The 22,234-nt window shown below is 31.7% G+C and overlaps 1 protein-coding gene across 3 annotated transcripts in view; it reads left to right on the top strand.

Moving 5' to 3' along the window:
• The window catches only part of LOC135133929 (probable nuclear hormone receptor HR3), a 152,011-nt gene that overhangs the window by 31,342 nt on the left and 98,435 nt on the right, over positions 1-22,234 (top strand). The window contains exon 1 of one of the 3 annotated variants that reach the window (XM_064062490.1): positions 5,211-6,199. The exons of the other annotated variants lie outside the window; for them this stretch is intronic. Coding sequence (XP_063918560.1) covers positions 6,193-6,199 — 7 coding nt within the window. The 5' untranslated portion in view covers positions 5,211-6,192. Of the gene's footprint in view, positions 1-5,210; positions 6,200-22,234 lie in introns of those variants that run through there. 3 annotated transcript variants of the gene reach the window in all.

Here is a 22,234-nt window from a genome sequence, read left to right as displayed (position 1 = left end):
ATTTTTAAGTTTTTGAACTTTTTAATTTTTCGATTTCTGGATAAATGAAGGTTTACGATTGTTCAATTTCCCGATTTCTTTTAATTTTAAATTTTGAGATTTATAAATTTTCGATTTTTTTCGATTTCAATGTTTAGATTTTTCGATTTATCGATTTATATCAATTTTTCAATAATTCAATTTTGGGATTTTTCAACATTTTGAATCTTAAATTTTTCGAGTTTTCGATTTCTCGATTTATCGATTTTTCGATTTTCGACTTCTTGACTTTTCGATTTCTCAACTTCTCGATCTTATATTTGGATTTCTCGATGTTCCAGTTTTGTCATGTTTTCAGATTTTCTGATTTCTGGTTTTTCCATTTATTGATCTTTGAATTTTTCGATGTTTGGACTTTTCAGTTTTTCGGTTCCCCAATTTTGGAATTATTCAATTTCTGGATTTTTCAGTTTTTCGATTTTTTTGATTTCAAATTTTTCAATTTTTTTGATCTTACGACAGAATCATTCTTTCGATTTTCGACTTTTCGGATTTCGGTTTTTAAAATTTTCAATTCTCGATTTTCAATTTCTCGATTACTTCATTTTTCGATATTTCAATTTTGAGATTCTTCAATTTTTCGATTCTTCAATTACCCTATTTTTTTTATTTTCTATTTTTCGATTTTTTTCTTTTTCGATTTATCAATTTTCCGATATTTCAATTTTTCAGTTTTTGGGGTTTCCAAATTTTCAATTTGTCGATTAATCCATTGCTCGATTTTTTGACTTCTCAAATTTCCGATGTTTTTATTCTTCGATGTCTCGATTTCTTGATTTTTTGCAAATTATTGTATTTTTAGATTAATTTAGATTTTTTAAATTTCAATTTTTTGATTTTTTAATTTTAAATTTTTCAATCTTTTTGATCTTACGATAGAATCATTCTTTCGATTTTCGACTTTTCGAATGTCGTTTTTTCATTTTTTCGATTTTTTTCTTTTTTTATTTTTTCGGTTTTTAAAATTTTCAATTCTCGATTTTCAATTTCTCGATTACTTCATTTTTCCATATTTCAATTTTGAGATTTTTCGATTTTTTTCTTTTTCGATTTCTCAATTTTCCGACATTTCATTTTTCAGTTTTTTGAGTTTCCAAATTTTCAATTTCTCGATTAATCCATCGCTCGATTTTTTGACTCCTCGACTTTCCGATGTTTTGATTCTTCTATGTCAGTTTTTCAATTTTTTATTTTTAAAATTAACATTTCGGATTTCTCGATTTTGTAATTTTTCTATTTTTCGATTTTGACGTTTCGATTTGTCGATTTTTGAACTTGGACTTCTCGGTTTTAGATTTTTAGGTTTTACAATTTTTCGATTTGTAAAATTTTTGATTTCTCAATTTTTCAGTTTTTAAATTTTTCCATTTTTTAATTTTTGGATTTTTCAATTTTTTAACTTTACGACTTCTAGCCTTATTGTTTCGATTGTTCAATTTCATAACCTTTTCGATTTTTTAATTTTTTAATTTATCAATGCGTTTAAATACTAAATTTTCCAATAAATTTTCGATTTCTCGATGTTTCAATTTTTCGATGTTTTAAGATTTCCCGATTTCTGGATTTTTCGATTCTGTGACTTTTCGGCATTTCGATTTATCCAACTTCGAATTTTTCGATTTCAGTTTTGGAATTTCGATTTCTGGATTTTTCAGTTTTTACATTCTTTGTTTTTTCAATTTGACGGCTTTTTAATGTTGGCAATTGAATTTAACTATTTTTACAATTTTTTTATACTTCAATTTTTCGTTTTTTCGACGTCTCAGTTTTTCAGTTTTTCAGCATTTTAAATTTTGTGAATTTTTAAATTTTAGATTTTTCGATGTTTTTGATGTTACGATTGACCGGTCTTTCCGATTTTCGACTTTTTGGATTGCAGTACTTCAGTTATTCAATTTTTCCTTTTTTTTGTTTTTTAAAAATTATTTAGTTTTGGATTGATCGATACTCCGATGTTTCAGTTTTTCGATTCTTCGAATTTCCGATATTTCGTTTTTTCTTAAAATGTTACTAGTGTTATTTATATGTATATTTTTTGATTTATTACAAAAAATAAAATTTTATCATTTTTAAAGAATCGGCATTTGTTGCAGTATCCTTCAAGGGTGAGGGAAGTTCTGTTTAAATAACCTTAAACTAATTTTTTGCTGTTAGAAAACAAAAAAAGCTCGAAAGCTCTAAGCTCTAATAAAACTCGTCTAAATTCAGAAACTGAAGTAAAATATTTTACCAATATACGTCAAAAACATCATATCTAAAATATAATTACTCATCAAATGCATACCTTTCCTGTCACTTTAAATGATTAAACGCAAATTTTAGATTTTATATCTAATTAAATGTCGTCAGAATATGTCAATTTCATTTTTCCTTGGCTATCATAACCTAAGAACATGGCCCATGTGGCAAATATGTACATTCATTGTTTCTCGACCTTTCATGATCCCTAGAATATGCAAAAGCAGATCTCTTCATAAATACTTAATTGTAAATCGAAGTTGTTGAAAATTGCCTCCCTGCTATCCCAGACACACTTAATCATTCTTATGTTCGGTAACTAGATTTAATTTAATTATTTAAATTCTCTATTATTGTTTGAGTATAGTGGCTACATTTTTCACATTCAGAAAAAAAACTATGAAATCAAATAAAAAGTATGTATATACAGCGCTATTTGAGAAAATCAAGGTGTCATCAACAGTCCTCAAAAAATACCAAATGGACTCATATTACGTACGTGTTTTCACGACACTTTTATTTGGTGTATAATAAGCAACATCAATGTGAAAGATTTTTTTGTCACCACCCTGTATACCTTACGAATATCATGTAAGTACCAAAACTCTAACCAAAATTTGTCCGATCATCCCTAGCAAGAATTTGATGACGTCATCTGTAAATTTTGGATCGTAAAATAATGTTCTTTAAATTTTATAAAATAACTAAATAGCAAAGTGACTCAACATAATTAAATAATGAGAAATGCAAATTTGTGAATAGAGTACAAACCTTTTTAATGGAAAAATTCACTTGAAACGTAGCATAGCATTTATTTTAATTTATAGAATTATCATAAAAAAATAAAATTCCCAAAATCAAATTTTATAATCTTTTCCATAATAACTGCTATAAATATCTATGCTGTACTTTAAGGGAAATGAAAGTTTATAAATTTATTATTTCGATAAAATGGCACCTGTAAATTTTAAATCAAAGTATATTAAAAAATAAGTCTGCTTTAAGTAATGGTGCTAAGGAGTGAATTCACATCGTGTTAAAACAAACGTAGTCTTTTTATGGAATTAACTGCAATGACTTCAGGCAGTAGCGTGCAAGATATGCAGACCAAAGATAAACTAATGGGTGACGTTTGCATAGGACAAAGGTCGGTCAAGTTCAGGATTCAGATAAACTGCAGCTTAGGTAGCGCATTATAGTGCTGTCGATTAACGTTACTTGTCAAGGTGTGGCAAATTGGTCATGAAATGCCATCAAAGGAACACAAAATACCTCTTTTCGAAAAAATTAGCAAAATGAAGGCATAAAAGGAAAGGATAGATATACATATATGTTTACCTTGTTCACTTCCCCCACCACTATCCATTAGCCTGTTATTACTTTTGAAGTTTATTAGGCAGAAAATTTTATTATCTTGTTTTGTTTGTTATATTACTTGGCGATTTGAATAAAAAATAACGGAATGTACAAGTAGTAGTGTGTTATTTTGTGTGACAATGCAGACTGAGAGTGCCATCGCTTAAAAAAGTTATTTAAGGTACGGATTTTAGACCTTGAAATTTTTGACCAAAGTGTCCAACAATAAAAACCTCGATACCATTTTCGGAACAATTTGAAACACAAAAATTTTTTTAGGGATAAGGTCGTATGATGAAGAACGTCGTTCAGAAATTGCTGTTGTTCTACAAAGAATCATTCGATATGCACTTTGTAAGTAAAAAAAAAATGAGTGAGCATTTAGCCTTATCCAAACAGAATGAATCAAACAGAAATTAAACATTGCCTCGAATTCGTAAAATGCGCCCCTTCTGTAAAGAAACGCCTGAGCGAAATTTCAAATACATATTTACGAGCAGCGCAACTGAATAAAACAGATTTCGTAATAAAAAATTCATTTTAAATAATTCATAACTTCTCTAAAAACTAAATCCGGACAACAGAATGTATTCTGTCAAAAAAGCTAAATGAAAATATGATTTACCGAATTCATAAAAAAATATGTTTCCGCAAATGCCCGCGCAGCTACGGAAGCGGATGTCTATTTTTCTTCGCAGCTTTTCTTTCCTATTTGCTTTCTTACTTCTTGCTATAAAGACATAGGATATGGCGCTTTCGACTAGGCTGCGCCAAGAAACTCGATAACGGGTAGGCCAACGCCTACACTATAGTAATTTTAAATGTCACTGAGCAGCAAATTTAATTAAACCGGTGCTACACAAAGAAGACCCATTACAAATACTGTCAAACAAAAAACAATGCACACTAAAACGGAAGTTCTTTGTTGTATTTTCTAATTTGTTGCAATATGTAAATATTACTAGCCAAAAAACACTAATTTACATATTATATTGTTTGAATGTTTGCTTGAAACTGTCAGAAGTGTTAGTTGTCATGGACACGCTTTATTCGAACGAATGCTTTTGTGGCATGTTCAGTGATCTCACCCCTCATGTATATCATTGGTTAAGAATACGTAAATGTGTAACAACGCGATCGAAATAAGGATTCGCATCGTGTCCTGAATAGCGCAAGCGTGGGAGTAAAGGATAATTCACAATGATCAAAACTACTCTTGTTATGTTTATACTCATCACGTTGATCTTTTTAAAAAAAAATTGTCACAAGTACGTGTTTAACCTCCATGCTACAAAACTGGGTCGATCCTAGGATCGTTTGATCATGAAACTGTAATTCACAGTTTGTTCAGAACAGGTGTTTGAATTAATCGTAGAAGACTTCGCCTGATTGTCTTTAAACTTTATAAATTGTTATCGTTTGATGGTAGAAAACTGTGCTTTCTTAGAATGTGTTAAAATTTTTTTAAAATTTTGTGAGCGCGTGCAGGAATTGAGCATTTGTGCTTTGTAAATCAGTCTGTGAAGCGTCCCTCTGCCGGCGTAGTATCGAACTATACTACATCGCTAACAAAATAGACTCTGAATATAAAAAACAATTTAGGCAAGTAATAACGATAATCAGGTCAATAGTTTAAAAAACGATTGTGCAAAAGCCGTCTACCGATTCGCTAAAACATAAAAACGTAAAATGATTAAAACATTCGGGTTCTTCTACTAACCCGCATTCGAATCGATTTAAAAATTATTGATCATCGAGAGCCCAAATAATTTCAGTGTTTACAAGTTTCGAATATTTGTAGTCGGACTGGACTTAAACCCTAATGTGTTCTGCATTTTGTGATGTTAAAAGTCAGTGTTTTCGTGTTCAATTTTATTTGACGAGAAGTAAAACGGAGTACCTTTCACTTGTTACCTTTTTGAATAGTTTATGAACGTTGAGTTGTCTTAAAATTTTAACCACAGTTAGTCACTGCTGAATTTTACTTGCAACAACCCCCAAACAGATTACTGTAAGAGGCCTTTACACTGAAACCCAACCTCAACGGATGGAAAATTACTTAATAATAATTCAAAGCAATACGCCACAACTTCACTAAAAGACGTAATAATAACTTAAGACTGTCTCAGACTGATTTCGACTGAAGTATCACCAGATCGACTGATCCAACACCAATTTGTCTAAAACCGTTCGGTTTTTTTGGTGTCCATTGGATTTTGACTATTCGGTGTTAATCCATAAATCTCTTATCGATGTTAGGTGTTTTTTATAAATTCACTTTATAATTCGACGTTTTTGTAATCGATTTTTACCAGCTTGCTAATAATATTGTCATTGCTGTCTTTTCATCGAGATCAAACGTGTGGTGTCTTAATAAATCGTAAAAGCGCAGCGCGATAAATTTCTAAACTGGCAGGACAACAGGACATCATCACCATCGATCTGCAGGAGGTAGAGGATGCATCTTCTCCTCCTCCGCCTCCGGAATCACGAGGAGAAGCAACTCCAACCTCAACAGCACAGCAACCGCCGCCATCGACTTCACCTTCGAATACCGTAATGACAGGTACTCGCCCACACATTCGTCTTGGTAGATTTGAATAATCAACCCATTGTTACGTCATCTACACGAGTTACATCCATCCGAAACCGGCCAGCCCAGAATTTGTTTGTCCTCCCTCGCTAATAAAAATTCGAGCGAAAATTGCTTCATTCGACGCTTGTTTGCATGTGTTTTGCTCTTTTTCGCAAATTTATGACCCGCACACGGTGATTTTCAAATTTAAGACCTGCTTACAAAGTGCGCGTCTGCCGGTAGAACTATAAAATTTTCTTACGCCTCGCTGATTATTATCAGACGCTCAAACACCGAAGTTTGATTATAATGTAAGTTATCGCTTGTAGATGATGGAAAAAGTGATTATGAAGCTGGTTCGTATCTACTGAAGCGTGAAGAATACCGAGGTGATAAATATGCTTTATATTAATGTCATACAGACACTCTGTGTTAAGAATGCACATAACGACACATCTCTAACTTTTGTTTATCAATGTATATGTATACACTTAATTTCCATTATCTAGCTCTAATCACAATATCAACAAATTTTATTTCTATTTAAGTAGAATGTCAGGTTTTGGACTGCATACCAAAAAAATGAATAAAATATTACGCATCATAACACTACCACAACTGTTCTTCTATTCGATTCCTCATGTTACCAAGATTCAGAGAAAAAAGAGGTTCATGTTACAACCTACAGTTTGGTAATTCCTAACAAGTTCACCGAAAATTTCTTTCTTGTTGTTTCATCTCAAGCGGAAACTAGGAAAGTAAAGCCTTGTCAAAATTTTGCTAAGTAAATTTGCAAAATATTTCATTTAAACTGTTAGTTAATTCTCTGCAAACGTAACAAAAGCTGTTTAGAATATTTATACACTTATGACCACGTTATTATTGATTCAATTTAATTTAAATCATATTTTTGGCGCATGTAATAATCCAAAACTTATTCAGATTTTCGCACACATGGTTTCTCTCATTAAATACAAAAAAATATTTTCGGAGAGAAACTTACCCAGCACCACATGCAACTGAAGACGTATTTTTTTATTAAGATTTAATCATAATTTCAGTTGATGTCCTATAATCTTCACAAAAATACAGGAGTTTGTTATGTTATAAAATTTAAATGGTATTTTTTACGAAAAATTTAGTGTAATGTTGGTGGGAAAGATTACACAAATTTTGGTTAGTATTTTACAATCTACACGATATTCTTAACATAGGTACAAACTTTGACAGTAATCGGTCTAGTAGTCTCAGAGATTATCTGTTTAATAAAAATCGACACAGACAGACGACAGACAGACAAACGGAAACTGAAGACCTATTTTTTCGTGCGCGAGTAGTCACGAAACGTTGAGAAATCATTCGACAGATGGACCATGTTGCAATACTTCCTTAGCTTTAAGGAAGGGCACTGCCGAAAAAACTGGATTATTTTGCATAATATGGAAACTTCTGACCCATTAAAGTTAATGTGGGCTCCTCAAATAAAAAAAAACTTATTATCCTTCCATTTTGTAAAGTAGTTAAGTGCGTTATTATTTATTTTGATAGGTTGTTAAGAAGTTTTGAGATGGGTTTTAAAAGGATTATCATCAATCCCTGCTCTTTTGATGTGAACTAGAGAAAACACTTACATTAATTATACAGGTTAAACTGAATTCGGATTCGATAAAAATCAGAATTGTCAACCCAAAAATTTGTTTCAATTATTAATAATCACCCGGTATTATACACAATTGCTGTGCAATGTTTATGACTTCATTGATTCACCAAAAAATATTTTCTCTGGCTATAATTCCAGAAAGTTTTTTTTTTATAATAACGACTTATTTTGTGGTTCAGGAAATTACTCCAAAATTCCATTTTAAGTATCTTCAGTATACTATTTTCAATAACTTTCTCTAAAGTTTAACTAATTTAACATTATTACTCGTAACAATTTTAACTAGTACCAATAAAGTGGACGGGACCCTTTTTTGCCTCCCATTGTGTTAGTAAACGATTAATAATTACATAATAGCGAGTGAGATTAAGTGACTGTAAGCAATATTAAGTCCCTTTAATCTGGGTAAAAACAAAAAATAACACACACACCTTTACTTTCATCCACAAAATATTCAGAACGAATTAAATTTTAAAACGCATTAATCATGAATAAAACACAAAATCAGAAAAGGCTGTAACATGATAATAAAAAAAACACAACAGACAAAATAAAACTTTTACTTTTCATGTCACGAGCGTAAACTAGAAAAGTAAAAAGTAAACAGGCTCGATCCGGCTACTTTAATGTTTTCTGACGTTTTATGACCCTAGAGTAGAAAAAATAGGTCTTCCTTTTTCGTCTGTCTATCTGTGGTCTGTTAGTGATTTTATCAAGCGAATAATCTCCGAAATTACTGGACTGAGAGTTGTAAAATTTTAAACACTTACATTCGTAAGTTGTATAGATGGTAAAGCGCTGAAAAACATTTGTTTGATCAACCCTATTGCTCAACAATTTGATGTCGTCATCCCAAGATAATGCAGTAAATAATAATAATTAAATTTTATAAAATAATACACAGGATAAGTTAGCTAAAAGGGAACAGCCTTTATTTATTGGTCCCAAATAATGTTAAAACTGCCCACGTGCATACGTAAATTCATTGTTTTAAAAAAAAAAGCATAGACAAAAAATATTGCAATATTGTTTTTTAAATTTTGCAGGTTTTTCATAAAAAAAATTGGTAGTTATTTCAAGAGAACTTCCTTCGTTCCTGAAGTACAATCTAACACGTCACCCTTCTTTAAAAAATAATAAAATTTGCTTTTGCGAAATTTTATTTTCAATCTCTATACATTAAAAAGTATAGTATACTAACCTGAATGTTTAGGGTAAAAACTCGGCACGGATTCATAACCCACAAGTACAAGAGTATCTTATTTTGTAAAATTTAAATAACATTTACTATTATAAATTTTGGAGCCGACGTCATCCAATTGTTGGTGGGGATGATGGTAGTTTCGGAGATTATTATCTGTCTAATAAAAATTGACACAGATGACAGACAGACAGACTTTTTCGTACTTGAGAGGTCATAAAACGTCGGGAAAACCTGAAAGTAGCGATTCTTAGCTTCCGCTCAAAAAGTAAAAATTAATAATTTTCTGATTCACTTTTTGACTTTAAGTGAAATTGGATAAAATGTTGGATTGGGTTGTTCAGAAAAGCATAATAATAAATTACCTTCATCGGTCTCAAAAATAGATGATTCATTATTGTTCGCAAAATGAAAGCAATGTCATGGCCGTTGATGTTTTGTTACAAATTACGTAAAAACTTGTTTATTGAACAAAGCGCTGAAAATGCAAATAAAAGGAATCAATAATTTTTAATTATAAAACAATTTTTTAAGATTTCATAGTAAAATAAAAATTCAGGGAAAAAATTCTTACGATGTTTTTAATTATTGTGTTTTCCTATAGACATTTCATGTTAGTAAAGTGATGTATACATATAAGCAAATACATATAATATATTTACAAACTAAATGCCATTAACATAGGTTCGTACTTGAAAAGGTTATTCGAGGTGTCCCTTTTTATGCGACTCGGCCTGTACTTCTATACTTGTGATTTATGAATCCGTCTTTATTTGTTATCTTCGATATCCAGGCATTTGGCGCAAAATCAAAATTTTATAATCACTTAGAAAATGCAAAACTGAATACTCTGAAATCTTCAATCGTTTGAGGTTATCGTAAGAATGGTATACCGTTAATTAAAATGTATCTGCTTACCCCCCAAAACTTGATGACGTCATCTCAAAACTACTGCTTAGATTACTCAGATTTGTCGTTACGAGCCAAAAAAACATTATTTTTACTTCCCGAGTGTAAGCGAAGGAAGTATTGTTATTGAATCCATTGGACGAATGGCCACTTTTACGTTTTCTCGACGTTTCATGACCCCTACAGTACGAAAAACGTAGTCTCCCGTTTCCGTCTATCTGTATGTATCAATTTTTATTAGACACGTAATCTCCGAAACTGCTGGACCAATTTCCTTTTTTTTTCGTGCATTGGTATAAGCTGTGACTACTTTTCTTTTATGTTGTGACTAGAATTATCCATGTTGATGATGTCATCACAAATTTTTTATTGGTCAAATTAAGAACGAGTCACCCATTTTCTCGAAAATGTCAAGAACATGTACGTCTTTATATAATAATGATAAAATAAGAATTATAATATTCAGATCATTGAAATCAAACTAATTTCTACGTGACATTCTTTCGATGTATAAACATAAATAAACACTTGAGCTTCAGATTGCTATTACCTAGTGCTGAAGAACAAGGGATGTTATGTATGCCTCTGGTTTTTACTTTACAGCGGTTATCACAGAACGAAAATCGTAAAATCAAAATTAAGAACCTCATTTTTTAGATTTGCTTATACAGGGTGGCCCAAAAAATTAATGAATCAGTCAATTTATTTTAATGAATAAATAAAAAAATGCAAAACTGAATATTTTGAAATCTTGCAGACGTTTTAAAGTTATTGTAAGTCATCTCAAAATTTTGCCGAATAAATTCTGCCCACAATGTGTCAAATATGATGAGTTTTTACTTGTAATTTATCATTGCATTCATATTTTTTAGATTTGCTAAAACAGGTAGCCCAAAACAATTAATGAATGAGACAATTTATTTTGTTGAATTAATCATCCATTGTCCCAGAAAATTTTGAGAATACAATATTGCACTGTACCAATCCAAGTTGATATATGTACGTGTCCTTGCAAAAAAGGCGTCTTCGCAAAATTGTGTAAAGAAAAAATTCAACTCGAAAATGCTGGATGTTTCACTGTACTTTAGGTGCGAGGGAAGTTCTCTTGAAACAACTTTCGACCAATTTTTTGTAAATCATTCTCTGATTGTGAATACCTTAACTTTTGAGTTAAATAGCCACATAAAACGAATAAAGTATTCAAGAAGTTTTATAATATTTCAACAAATACTCAACTGTATACCACTAGCAACTTAACGTTCTACAACAGATTTAAATGTAATTTTTTCTGCCCAAGAAATATTAGAAATTGTCCTGTCAACACCTGACGTATATGTAAAAAATTGAAGTGTAAACAGAACAATAATAAAATTGGGTATTTGTCTAAATGTAATCTATCGATCCAAAATTTGTAAAACTGAGACAGAATTTTGGCTGTAAAATCAGTTTTAATTTTTGTTAGAGGAACAATAAAACAATAAAAACCCTCGACAAAAACAAACACAATCAAATAAGTTGTATTCACGGTACAATAAGTCAAATTTACAACAGACTGCACTGAATTTGATAAATATTTGAACATAAAATTTTCAGTTTATAATGCAAAACAAGGGTTTATGACAACTGTAAAAACTGGGGCGGGCGTCACATTTGGGAGACATAATGTTTGTTTCACTGAAAAAGAGATTTAGATATTTTATTTTATTCTGACATGCATTTTATTATTTTGGTCGTAAGTCTTACCTAATTTTTTGTGTTTACCACCATTTTTATCCATGTATAATGTACATATATAACTTTATATACATATTACATTATCAGTGCTCCGTCTGCATACAATAAATACAGCATGAATGAATACCTTATGAAGGTACTCTAGTTTTTACTTTCTTTCGCATGTCTTGCTCCAAATCTTCACAAAGAAATTATGTAGTCTAATGCTTTACACTGTAAAATTATTATTAGTTCATGAGTTATGCAGTTATATAATTAAATGATATTTTAATTGGAAAATCATTTCACCGAGGCGAGACAATTTTTCCACATCTCGGAATGCATTAAATTTCCTTTAAAGAGCAAAGCTATCATGCCGTCACAATGACTAAATGCTCTTGTTCAAATAACCTCTACGTCCTGTTCATTGTGCTCATTCAATATCCGCAAAGAATTTTCCGTCGTTTTCGTCATTTTATTGTCCCATACCGAACGTTTCCAACAACAGTTATCTCACCTACTCGCACCATCGAAGAAAACACTAAATAAAAATCACCTTTACGACAACCCATGCTTATTCCATCCATCGATAAATTTCAAACAAAACCATCCGTGCTCAGGTCATAGTTCAGCCTGTTACCTGTACGCGCATTATTAGAATGGGCACACGTAATCGGCATACCTTTTGTGAGCAATACGGCTGCGTCTGGTAATTCTGGTATTATGATGGGAAGCACGGTGCAGATCCGAGTAGCGGTACCATCCAGCACTGGGTTACCAGCGCCATGGTACAGTTATGTGTGTGTTGGGTCCGTTACTTCCAAAGCCACGGTGTCTTGCCGCGCCTGACGCCGTGCCTTCTTCTTCTTCGCCGGCATCATGGTACTCATGGTAGTGGGCTCTTCCCCTCCCACCAGCTTTCCCGTTCTTGGTGGTATTACTGGAGGCGCACGGTTTGCCTTGCGGTTGTCTGTGGTACCGTTAGCTTTACAGCTGTCCATCAAAGCTGTTTATGGTGTTGACTTAAGTACGATTGCATGTTGATATCGGAGATAGGACTGATAAATTTTACATGGTATCGAGTGAAGCTCGCGTGCAATTGCTTTTTTCAGAAGCCTTATTTGCATAGAAATGCTGCTTCTACAAGAACGAAATATGCTCATTAGGGAAAAACGTTCCGGCACTTTTTCGACTGGGGACGTAAAACGTGGTTTTTATGGAAGATCGGTGTGAAGTGATGTCATGCGGAATTTGGCGAGATGGATGGGCATGGTTGGGTTGTTAGGAGGATTTTTGAGAGAGGCGTGGTGAAGAAGTGAATGAATTTCGTCAAAACAATGGGTTTGCAATTTGATCACGCACTGCATTTACATTGACACATTAACCATGTTAAATACGGCGGCGACAATTATCAAATTCCGGTGTTGTGGGTGTGTTTAATTGTTTAATGTGTTTGGTGAGGAATTTAAACGCTAGCGAACAAAACTGAAAATTGTACTTTTAATTACTCCCTTAAATGTACAAGAATCACAATGCACAATAAAAATTAGTGAAACTGAAAATAGCTTTCTTTTCTTTTTATATGTTCAAAATGTTTAGACCGTGCTTGTGTATTCTAATTTTTTTCTAAATTGAAGTCAACGTTACACATACTCAGAACGTTACTTTTGCGTCCACTTAACATTTTACAATATGATTGTAAAATAACGTTCTCGGTGTCTATGAGGTCATTATATGTATACGTTTAAAAAAACAAGCAAGTATATCCAGAAATTAAATATATAGGGTAGTCACTAAGCGCACGGTGTCGATTTTTCATTAATCATTGTTGAAATATAACAAAAAGTCAACACCAAGGTTGTACGATTCTTTAAGGACTATATTCTAAAATTATTTTTAATTTCACAGACATATATGTATACTATATACTGTTTATCCCAAAATTAAAAAGCCACCACCTGTTGAGTTAAGTTGGTACCAAATAAAATTCCTCTAGGGCAAGTTGGTAGTACACAAAATTTCAAATCTGAAAGCTCATGACAAAAATGTCAAAATAAAATAAATAAAAACAACGTGCTTTGAATGAAAATCATTATCATTCTAACTTCATTTTTTTTTTTACTGAAAAATTTCCTTCGACAATGTTGTCGGTTGAGTTTTCTTACTATGTTGCCGGTTGATTAGATAATGACAGATAATGTCGATATGTTTCTTATCTTAACAAAGTAAAAAATCGCAGTAACTATCAATTTTACATATAGAAAATACTTAACAAAAAAAAAAAAAAACAATAAAACGCAGTAACAAAATATAGGGTGTTCTATTTGAAAAAAAAACTGAAATATCGATATTTGAAAATTGTAATTATTTTTTTTTTATAAACACTCTGTATACGAAAATTTCATTTCAGTTATGCAACAACAAAGAGGCATATTGTTACTTATTTCTCCACAAAATATAGTAAGACAGACGTCAAAGATAAACCTACTGCGATTTTTTGTGAACCCTTCCATTGCCAAAAAATTTCGACAAATTTGGAACAACGTGGAAACTTGCATCGGTATTTCAAAAATATACCAACTGTAGTTGTAAAGCCTGAAAAGAGGGCAATCAAAATACATAAAAACATATAGGATATTTGATAAAAAAAAAAAAAAAAACACGTGTGTTATGCCTTAAAAACAGAAGATTCTCTATAGTTAAAAATAATTTTAAAGTATAGTGCTCAAAGAACCCTACAACTTTGGCCTTTTTCTTCTATTTCTAATAATTACTGACATGTCGAGGAACGTGCGTTAGGTGACTCATCCTGTATAAATAAATAAGTTGAGAGTGGCCGTTTTTCAGCTACACCCTTTATATCATTTTTTCAGTGGAATTATCCCATTTGGAAGCTTTTTGCGTCGCGACGCAAATTAATATAAATTAATATTTTGACGGATTTTGACAGATTACGATTACAATGATATAAAACACTTAGATATGTTTTTTATTCCCTTCTTTCTGACCAGCTCGCATTCCAAATTTAACGCCCTTTAGATTTCTTTTATGGTGATGCATGAACCATTTGGTATATTTGCGGCCCTTGCATGATTTAGAAGTTTAAACAAATTCAATTAGGAACACAACAAGTCGTGAAACAACAAGGTTCGAATTTTTTTTTATTTATAAATTTTATATTTTTATTTACTGAAAATGAAATAAACAACTATGTTATCATCGTAATCGTAATTTACTGATCTATGAAAATCTGTTAGAACAAACATATGCTGAAATTTAAAAAAAAAACAACATACGTGCATTATATATATTTCCAATATATTAAAGTAAGCTTCCGCCTTCAAGCTAAAAACAATGCGTTTATAAAACTTCATTATTTCTATCAATTCTCAAAATATAAGGCCTCGGAGTTTTGACACAGCCTGTATATGAAAATAAAAAAAATAGTGTGAATTACAACTAAAGGAGAATGCTATGTTTGAAGCGAATTTTTTGTAATTATTTTTTTAGTGGACAAATACATGAGTCGGTTTTAAGACGCAGAAACAACAAAAATTTTACTGTGTGTACCGAATGTCAGAAAGATTGGACCGCTTCATGCATTAATTTTTTTCGGAACAACCTGTACAAAGAGTAGATAAACACATTCTACCCTGCACATTTCAAATGAAATTTACTTAGCAAAATTTTGAGATGACGTCATAACCTTTTCAGAAGGGATGAACAGATAAATTCAGAATAGCGACTTAATAATAAATTATAAACATTTTGTCGTTTTTCAAAAAAAGTATGTGAGCAAGATTTAAAATAAGGGTGGATTACAAAATCACAGAAATAAAAATAGACACACTTTAGTTAACGTTTTACCACGTTCTAGAGACTGCAGCTAGAATTTCGGAGTATTCTATCTAGTAATTTCGAAGGTCATATCCGAACTGCGGTGAAATTTCGCTCAAATATCACGTACTAAAGTATTTGGAAACGTATAACCGAATTGCGTAAGGGTTAAAGGGAAAATGGAATTGTTTTTAAAACCATTGGATAAATTCACATGTGGGGTTTGGACGTATTACCTACTTTTTAACCCCCCTTTTTGAATAACACTCCACTTTGAGTTGAACCACGAATAAACCTATATTTTAATTCTTTTTTGTACTGTACAGTTAGGATACTGAAAGGTTAATTGCTCCGACGCTAGGTTCAGTAAGTTTGGGATTATATGTTTAATTCTATCGAATTAAACTTTATTAATTAGTCTTTTGTAGCATATTTTAGAGATAACAAAAAATAAATAAATATAGCAACGTACAATAGCAAATCATGAACTGAAAAATTTCAAAAATATGCAAATAATTTTCGAATGTACCGAAAGATTTTTCATGGATATGCTTTAAGACTTCTAAAACAATTCAATTTCACTGTCAATATCAATTCTATTTTTTTCGTATACTTATATTTTAAAAAAGTACATAGTAACCTTTACACTTTGAACACTTTTTATTCTGTTTCGAAAGGGCCTACCAGAAACATTTTAAAGATAAATAAAAAACGGAATCTTTAAGACTGAGAAAGACATTTATTGTCTTAGTGAGGTGTAAGTAGTTCTAAAATTTTTATAACTCACCTAACTCAAATTCAGAAAAACGACAGCAATAATTATTTTTACACGTATGTAATAGAGACCCGAGCATTTTAAAATTGACCAGCAGGTTAGTTGTTCGTATAGAAACTATTTGTGTTATAACGTCAAACAATTAATATTTACACAGTAAACTTAATAAATTTCATGCTAAAAATAACCTAATTTGTTACCTGTTTTTGAAATTATGAAAAGGAATCGAATTCAAACAAGACAAAGTCAAAAAGTTTCAATGTGTAGTCAAAGATCTGAATTTGAAATTCCTAAATAAAAAAATTGACATATTTATGGTGGCGTTTGGCGCAGTAACGTCGCCGACAGCTCGGCGGCGTGCTGAGTAATTTTTGGTGGCATACAGCACAGCATTAAACTATTGGTGGCGGCAAAGTTTTTTTTTTGCGTTAAAACATTCCTGGAGCATTGTCACAGAAATATTGCGACTAGAAACTGGAATCTCTCGTCGAAAACCAAAAAAACTAACTTGCTTGTCTAAATTTAAAAGTTAATTTGTCACTTAACCTTCACGTATTTCGAAGATACAGCATGAATAAAATGGAAACGTTTGTCTTTTATTTCTCTGGGGATATTCCGACTAATGAAAAATCTCTTATTTAAAAGCACCGTTTCTCTCTTTTTTTAGCAAACTTCTGCAACTTTTAATTTATAATAAGATTAATAAGTTTCTATTAAAAAAATGTATTCTAAACAAAGCAGAGTTAGCATTTCTCTCCGTATTAATTTGCTTACTGTAAGAAAAAATTGTGAAACAACGTTTGACGATTTAGCAATTTCACGTGTTAAAACCTGTAACTGTAAAACTCGGTGAAATTATGTAAATTTAATTAATGAAGAATGATAAACGGCCCGCTAATTAAAAGCTATTTATCAAAGATTCCACTTTGCTTTTTTTTACATTATGATTCATTCTTAAAAAACACGTCAAATTAAACACTCGTCAAGCTATACGTTTGTAAAAATCGAATAAATTGCCAACTTGCGTGATGAAAGTTGCAATTTAGATTTTAGCTGAGTAAACATTTTCAGAACACCTGTTTGGAAATATTCCTTTCATTTATGGTTCGGTCCTGTTTTGCCTTCATGTAAAACTAATGAATCGAGCTTCCGGTAGTGTTATTGCAAGTTTTAATGGAATCGTCTGTTATCAAGTTTCATTGATACTTTGCAGAGGAACCAGACAATTGAAAGTAAAAGGTAGAAGGAAATTAATAAACCAGATGTATATAATTATGTAGATGAAGACTGGGTTTCCTCAAAAGACACACGCAGTTTGCTAAAACCAATCGAAGATTTTGTTTTATTTTTAAACGGTCTAAGTGATGACGTTATGACATATTCAAGATGTTTCTCTGAAGACTTTCCCCTTTTAATTTTTTTTTTAAGCCTGTAAAATTTGGAACACTCGTATGTTACAGCATGGTTTAAAACAAAATCTATTTTTAAAACATATTTTCTTTAAAAATTAACTAAACTGTTATGGCGTTATTAATTTTGAAAATTTTTCGAAAGAATTCGTACATAATAATAACTAAACTGCTAGTAAATGTTTAAAGAGTTTCTAGTTTTCTAGAATTCTAGTAAACTTTAATTATACGTGTGAAATTAACAGTAAAAAAAAAGTTTTTCGAATTTATTTAGTATTTTGTGCCCTCTTAACAACAAATTCAGTTTAAGTGACAACTTCATAATTAATGGACAGAATCCTGACGTCAATGATTCAGATTAGTCCTAGAAAAAACGCAGGCAAAAACTATTCAGAACCAGTTAGGGTTCGATATAAAATCAGCGAACGTTCGATAAAAGCTTTAGGTGGTTTCATGTCCAGCCCGACAGTATACCGTTATTTTTATTATTTTCACAGATTATGTTTTTACAGTTTTATCTTTCAGTTTTTACTTCAGATAATGGTTCCGAAAAGAGTAAAAATAATCTACTAAACACTTAGCAAATTTTAAGCTGACGTCACTAAGCTTTTGGAGAGGATGAACAGGCTAGTTTTGGTTAGACTTTTACATTTATACGATATTCATTAATTTTTTTGCAGTTTCTGATTTGATCAATAAAATTAATTGACTCATTTAGTAATTTTTTGAGACACCCTGTATAAGCAATTCTAACAAATATAAATGGAATGATAATTCGCAACTATTGATTCATCATATTTTTCTATAAATCGGACCACATTTTAGATAGGATTTATTTGTCAAAATTTTGAAATGACGTCATAGTTTTTACAAGGGTCGTAAACGAATAAATTTTGCTTTACGATTTACCATGTTTGCGATAACCTTAAAACGTTTGCAAGGTTTCAGAGCATTCAGTTTTGCAATATCAAAGTGAAATTTATTGTAGTGTTGTTATACAATTTTTATTTTTTTTTACAAAAATCTAGATGTCTATTCTAAAAGCTCAAGGCGGATTCATAAATTACAAGTCGATGACTATGTTATTTTATATAATTTAGATAACATTTACTATTGTAAATTTTGAGGATAACGTCATCTCATCAGTAGTGGGGATGATCAGACAAATTTTGGTTAGCATTTTATTATTTACACTGTTTAATAAAAATCGACACAAACGCGGACAGACGAAAACGAGAGACCGATGTTTTCGTACGCTAGGGGTCATGAAACGTCGACAAAACATTAAAGTAGCGAGTAGCTCGGGAAGTAAAAATGTGTAGTTGCGTTGCCTTGTGAAACAAATTGTTGCATATTGTTCCGTATGACGTACCTGGCGCCATCTTTTTTTAAAATCGGGACATTTATTCTAGTCATAAAAGCAGTGTTTACAGGAATAATAAAACTTTTATGGGGAGCCATTAATCACATTTTAAAGTTACAAAATTACTTTGTTTAAAATTTGGATAATGTCGTTGAGAACTTTTTTTAAATAAATGTCAAAACAGTTTTTTTTTATTTAATGTTGGCCAGATTGTAATTGCAGCAGAAAAAATTGAAAATTGAATTGAGAAACACTTGCTTGGCATTGTAAAACTTAAACGTATTTAGCGATATAAATAATTACATAATTAACTTTTATAAATAGAGTGCGATATATCTGTCAGTACTTTCGTGATGTCATTAAATGTGTCTAAAAATGTTGACTCTTCTCTCTGAAATACATAAAGAAAAGATGAGACGCTCGCCCATAAAAAATCTGTCAAACTTCCTTTCCAAATTTAATTTAATCTCATTTTTATTGCATTTTCGTCGAATCGCAGTAAAAGTCTCGTTTTTATTTTTAGACAAGTAGCGAAATTCCATTACATGATTGACATTTATTAGATCACGTGAATCGAAATAAACAATAGTAGGTGTGCGTCAAACAAGCCGAGAGGTCAATATCCACAATGTCGTCTGTCATCACTCCCATCGAACCAAGCACTCAGCTCTAAATATAATCTTCATTACATTTTTATAATAAGTTCCCTGAACCGAGATTATCGAAAATGATCTCAATGGCGACATCGATCACCCCACGTGACCGGAACAACAGACTGTCATCCTACCCCCACCCCGGCGTCGTCGCTAAAAGAAGCAAATCGCGAATGAAACGCCAAACCTCCTTCTAACCAAACATAACGCGTCTATTCCATTCGGAACTTAAATATAGCCGGAGTTTAGAATTTATTTACATTCTCAGTCCTCGTAATCGTTCGGTATCGCCGTCTCTGTCGCCGCACACATCTGACGACGCCGCTGGGTTGGCGGCAACTCATGCGTTGCCAACATCCGCAGTCGATGTGCTTGTCGATGTGTGACGTCATCACTTCCGTGTACGTCACGCGGGTCAATAAACTGCCTTGAAAGGTCGCGAGGTTGCCAGCAGGTTGGTCTACTCGCCACGAGGCGGCGCGGCGGTCGACCGCGACTTTGTTTTGTCTGGGAGGAGCTTCGACGAGGCTGCCGATAGATGACGCGCAGGAGAAAAAATGCGACAGGGTGTAATGAACTTCAAATTGGGGATAAGGATGCAATCGGAGAAGTTTTTACTGCTTGTTTTTTCGTTGGAGATGTTGGATACGGTGATAAATTTTATAAAATTGAGGAGAAAAAAATAAAAAGATACATTGTACAAGCGGTTTTTCTGGTTTTGCACAGTAGGCTGCAATCCACAAATAGAAACTAACCGCAGATAATAAATTCATAATATTGTTGTAGTCACTACTGTTAATATTATTAAATTTGTAATAAATGATCTTTATAGTACAGGTGCAACAAATAAAAATAAAATTTATTGTTGTTCATACGCTACTTCAACATTAAATTGTTTATAAATTGTTGAATTTTTGGTTTGAGCGAATTATCGGAACTTTATAAAATTTCCTCATATCACTGCACGATTTTTGGTTCCTTTAGTTTTAGATCCGAATATTTAAATAATTACAGTGAGAAGAGTTTATAGTTAAAACAATGGTATAATTTTCAAAGTCTTGAAAGACAAATTTGTCGCTATTAATAAAAATGTACTAATAATTTTTACTACACCCTGTGCTATATATAAGTATAAGCATTTCTAAAAATATGAATCCACTGATAAAGTATAGATATTTTTCACAGTTTAGATATAATTTATTCAACAACGACAAGTACATGAGTTATTTTATCAAATTTAAATAGCACTTACCACGTAAAATTTTGAGGCGAGAATAATTAGACAAATTTTGGTTGGCAATCTTATCTACACGCTATGTACTCTTAAAAATCTACAAAATTTGACAACAATCAATTCAGTAGTTTCGTAATATATCTGTCTAAATGTCGACACAGATGTCAGACGGTAGACACTCGAGACATAAAAATCTAATACTGAAGACTTGAAGAAACTCAAAGACGTATAAACTGCGACCAACAAAATTCGTCCTCTATCTGGAATTTCCATTTGTGAGTAGTAACAAACGAGAAAAACCACTCGCTCGTCTAGTGCCCACTAGAGGACGTTTTATATTGATCTCAATTTATTTTAACATTTATAGCCCAACAGCTAACTTGGCAACATCACATTAAAAAAAAAGGTTTAACTTTATCTATACAAAAGTTCCTTCGCCCCTAAAGTACAGTACAACAAAGATTTAATTTTGCGAATTTTATTTTTTTTTTTTTTTTTTGGTAACCCTTACAAATTAAATTAAAGTTATCTATGTAATCGTAAAGAAAAGCTAAAGAAACATGCTATGGGAAAGTTTCAAGTGAATATTTCCATTACAAAATTATGACATCATCGACATTTTTGCAAGGACACGTATATCAATTTGGATAGGTGCAGTGTAATACTAATAATAACAGTATTGTTTTCTCAGATTTTCTGAAAACTGGGGTGAACCGTTCCTGATTTAATAAATAAAATAAATAGACTCATTCATTTTAGATAAGACTTAGTCAGCAAAATTTTGAGATGACGTCATCAATTTTTTGGAATATATGTATTTAGATTCAAAATTTACCGTACTTACGATAACTTTAAAACATCTGCAAGATTTTAGACTATTAAGTTTTGCAGTTTCAAAATGATATTGCAAAATGTTGTTATACTTTGACTTCTCTTCCAAAAATCTGGATGTTCCAGGTAAAAACTTGACACGGATTCATAAACTACTAAACATTTACTATGTACAATTTTGAGGAGACGGTCCAGTAGCTTCAAAGGTTATGTGTCTAATAAAAATCGACATAGATGCGGACAGATGGCAGACAGACAGACGGAAACGGAAGACCTATATTTTTTAAAGCTTAGCTTGCGCTCGGGAAGTAATCTATAAAACGACTTGCATATAACTTTAACAAATCGGTTCATACATAATTTTTTCAGAGATCTTATTAAAACGATAATTAATTAATTACTAAAATACAAGAAATTTCCATCTGGGCACTTTCTCCTGGC

The sequence above is a fragment of the Zophobas morio genome, unplaced genomic scaffold, assembly GCF_036711695.1.
Source record: "Zophobas morio isolate AGI-343-1 ecotype UQ-CSIRO unplaced genomic scaffold, CSIRO_AGI_Zmor_V1 ptg000023l, whole genome shotgun sequence".
Taxonomy (NCBI): domain Eukaryota; kingdom Metazoa; phylum Arthropoda; class Insecta; order Coleoptera; family Tenebrionidae; genus Zophobas; species Zophobas morio.
The sequence above is the reverse complement of the archived record's forward strand: the minus strand, read 5'-3'. Positions and strand labels throughout refer to the sequence as shown.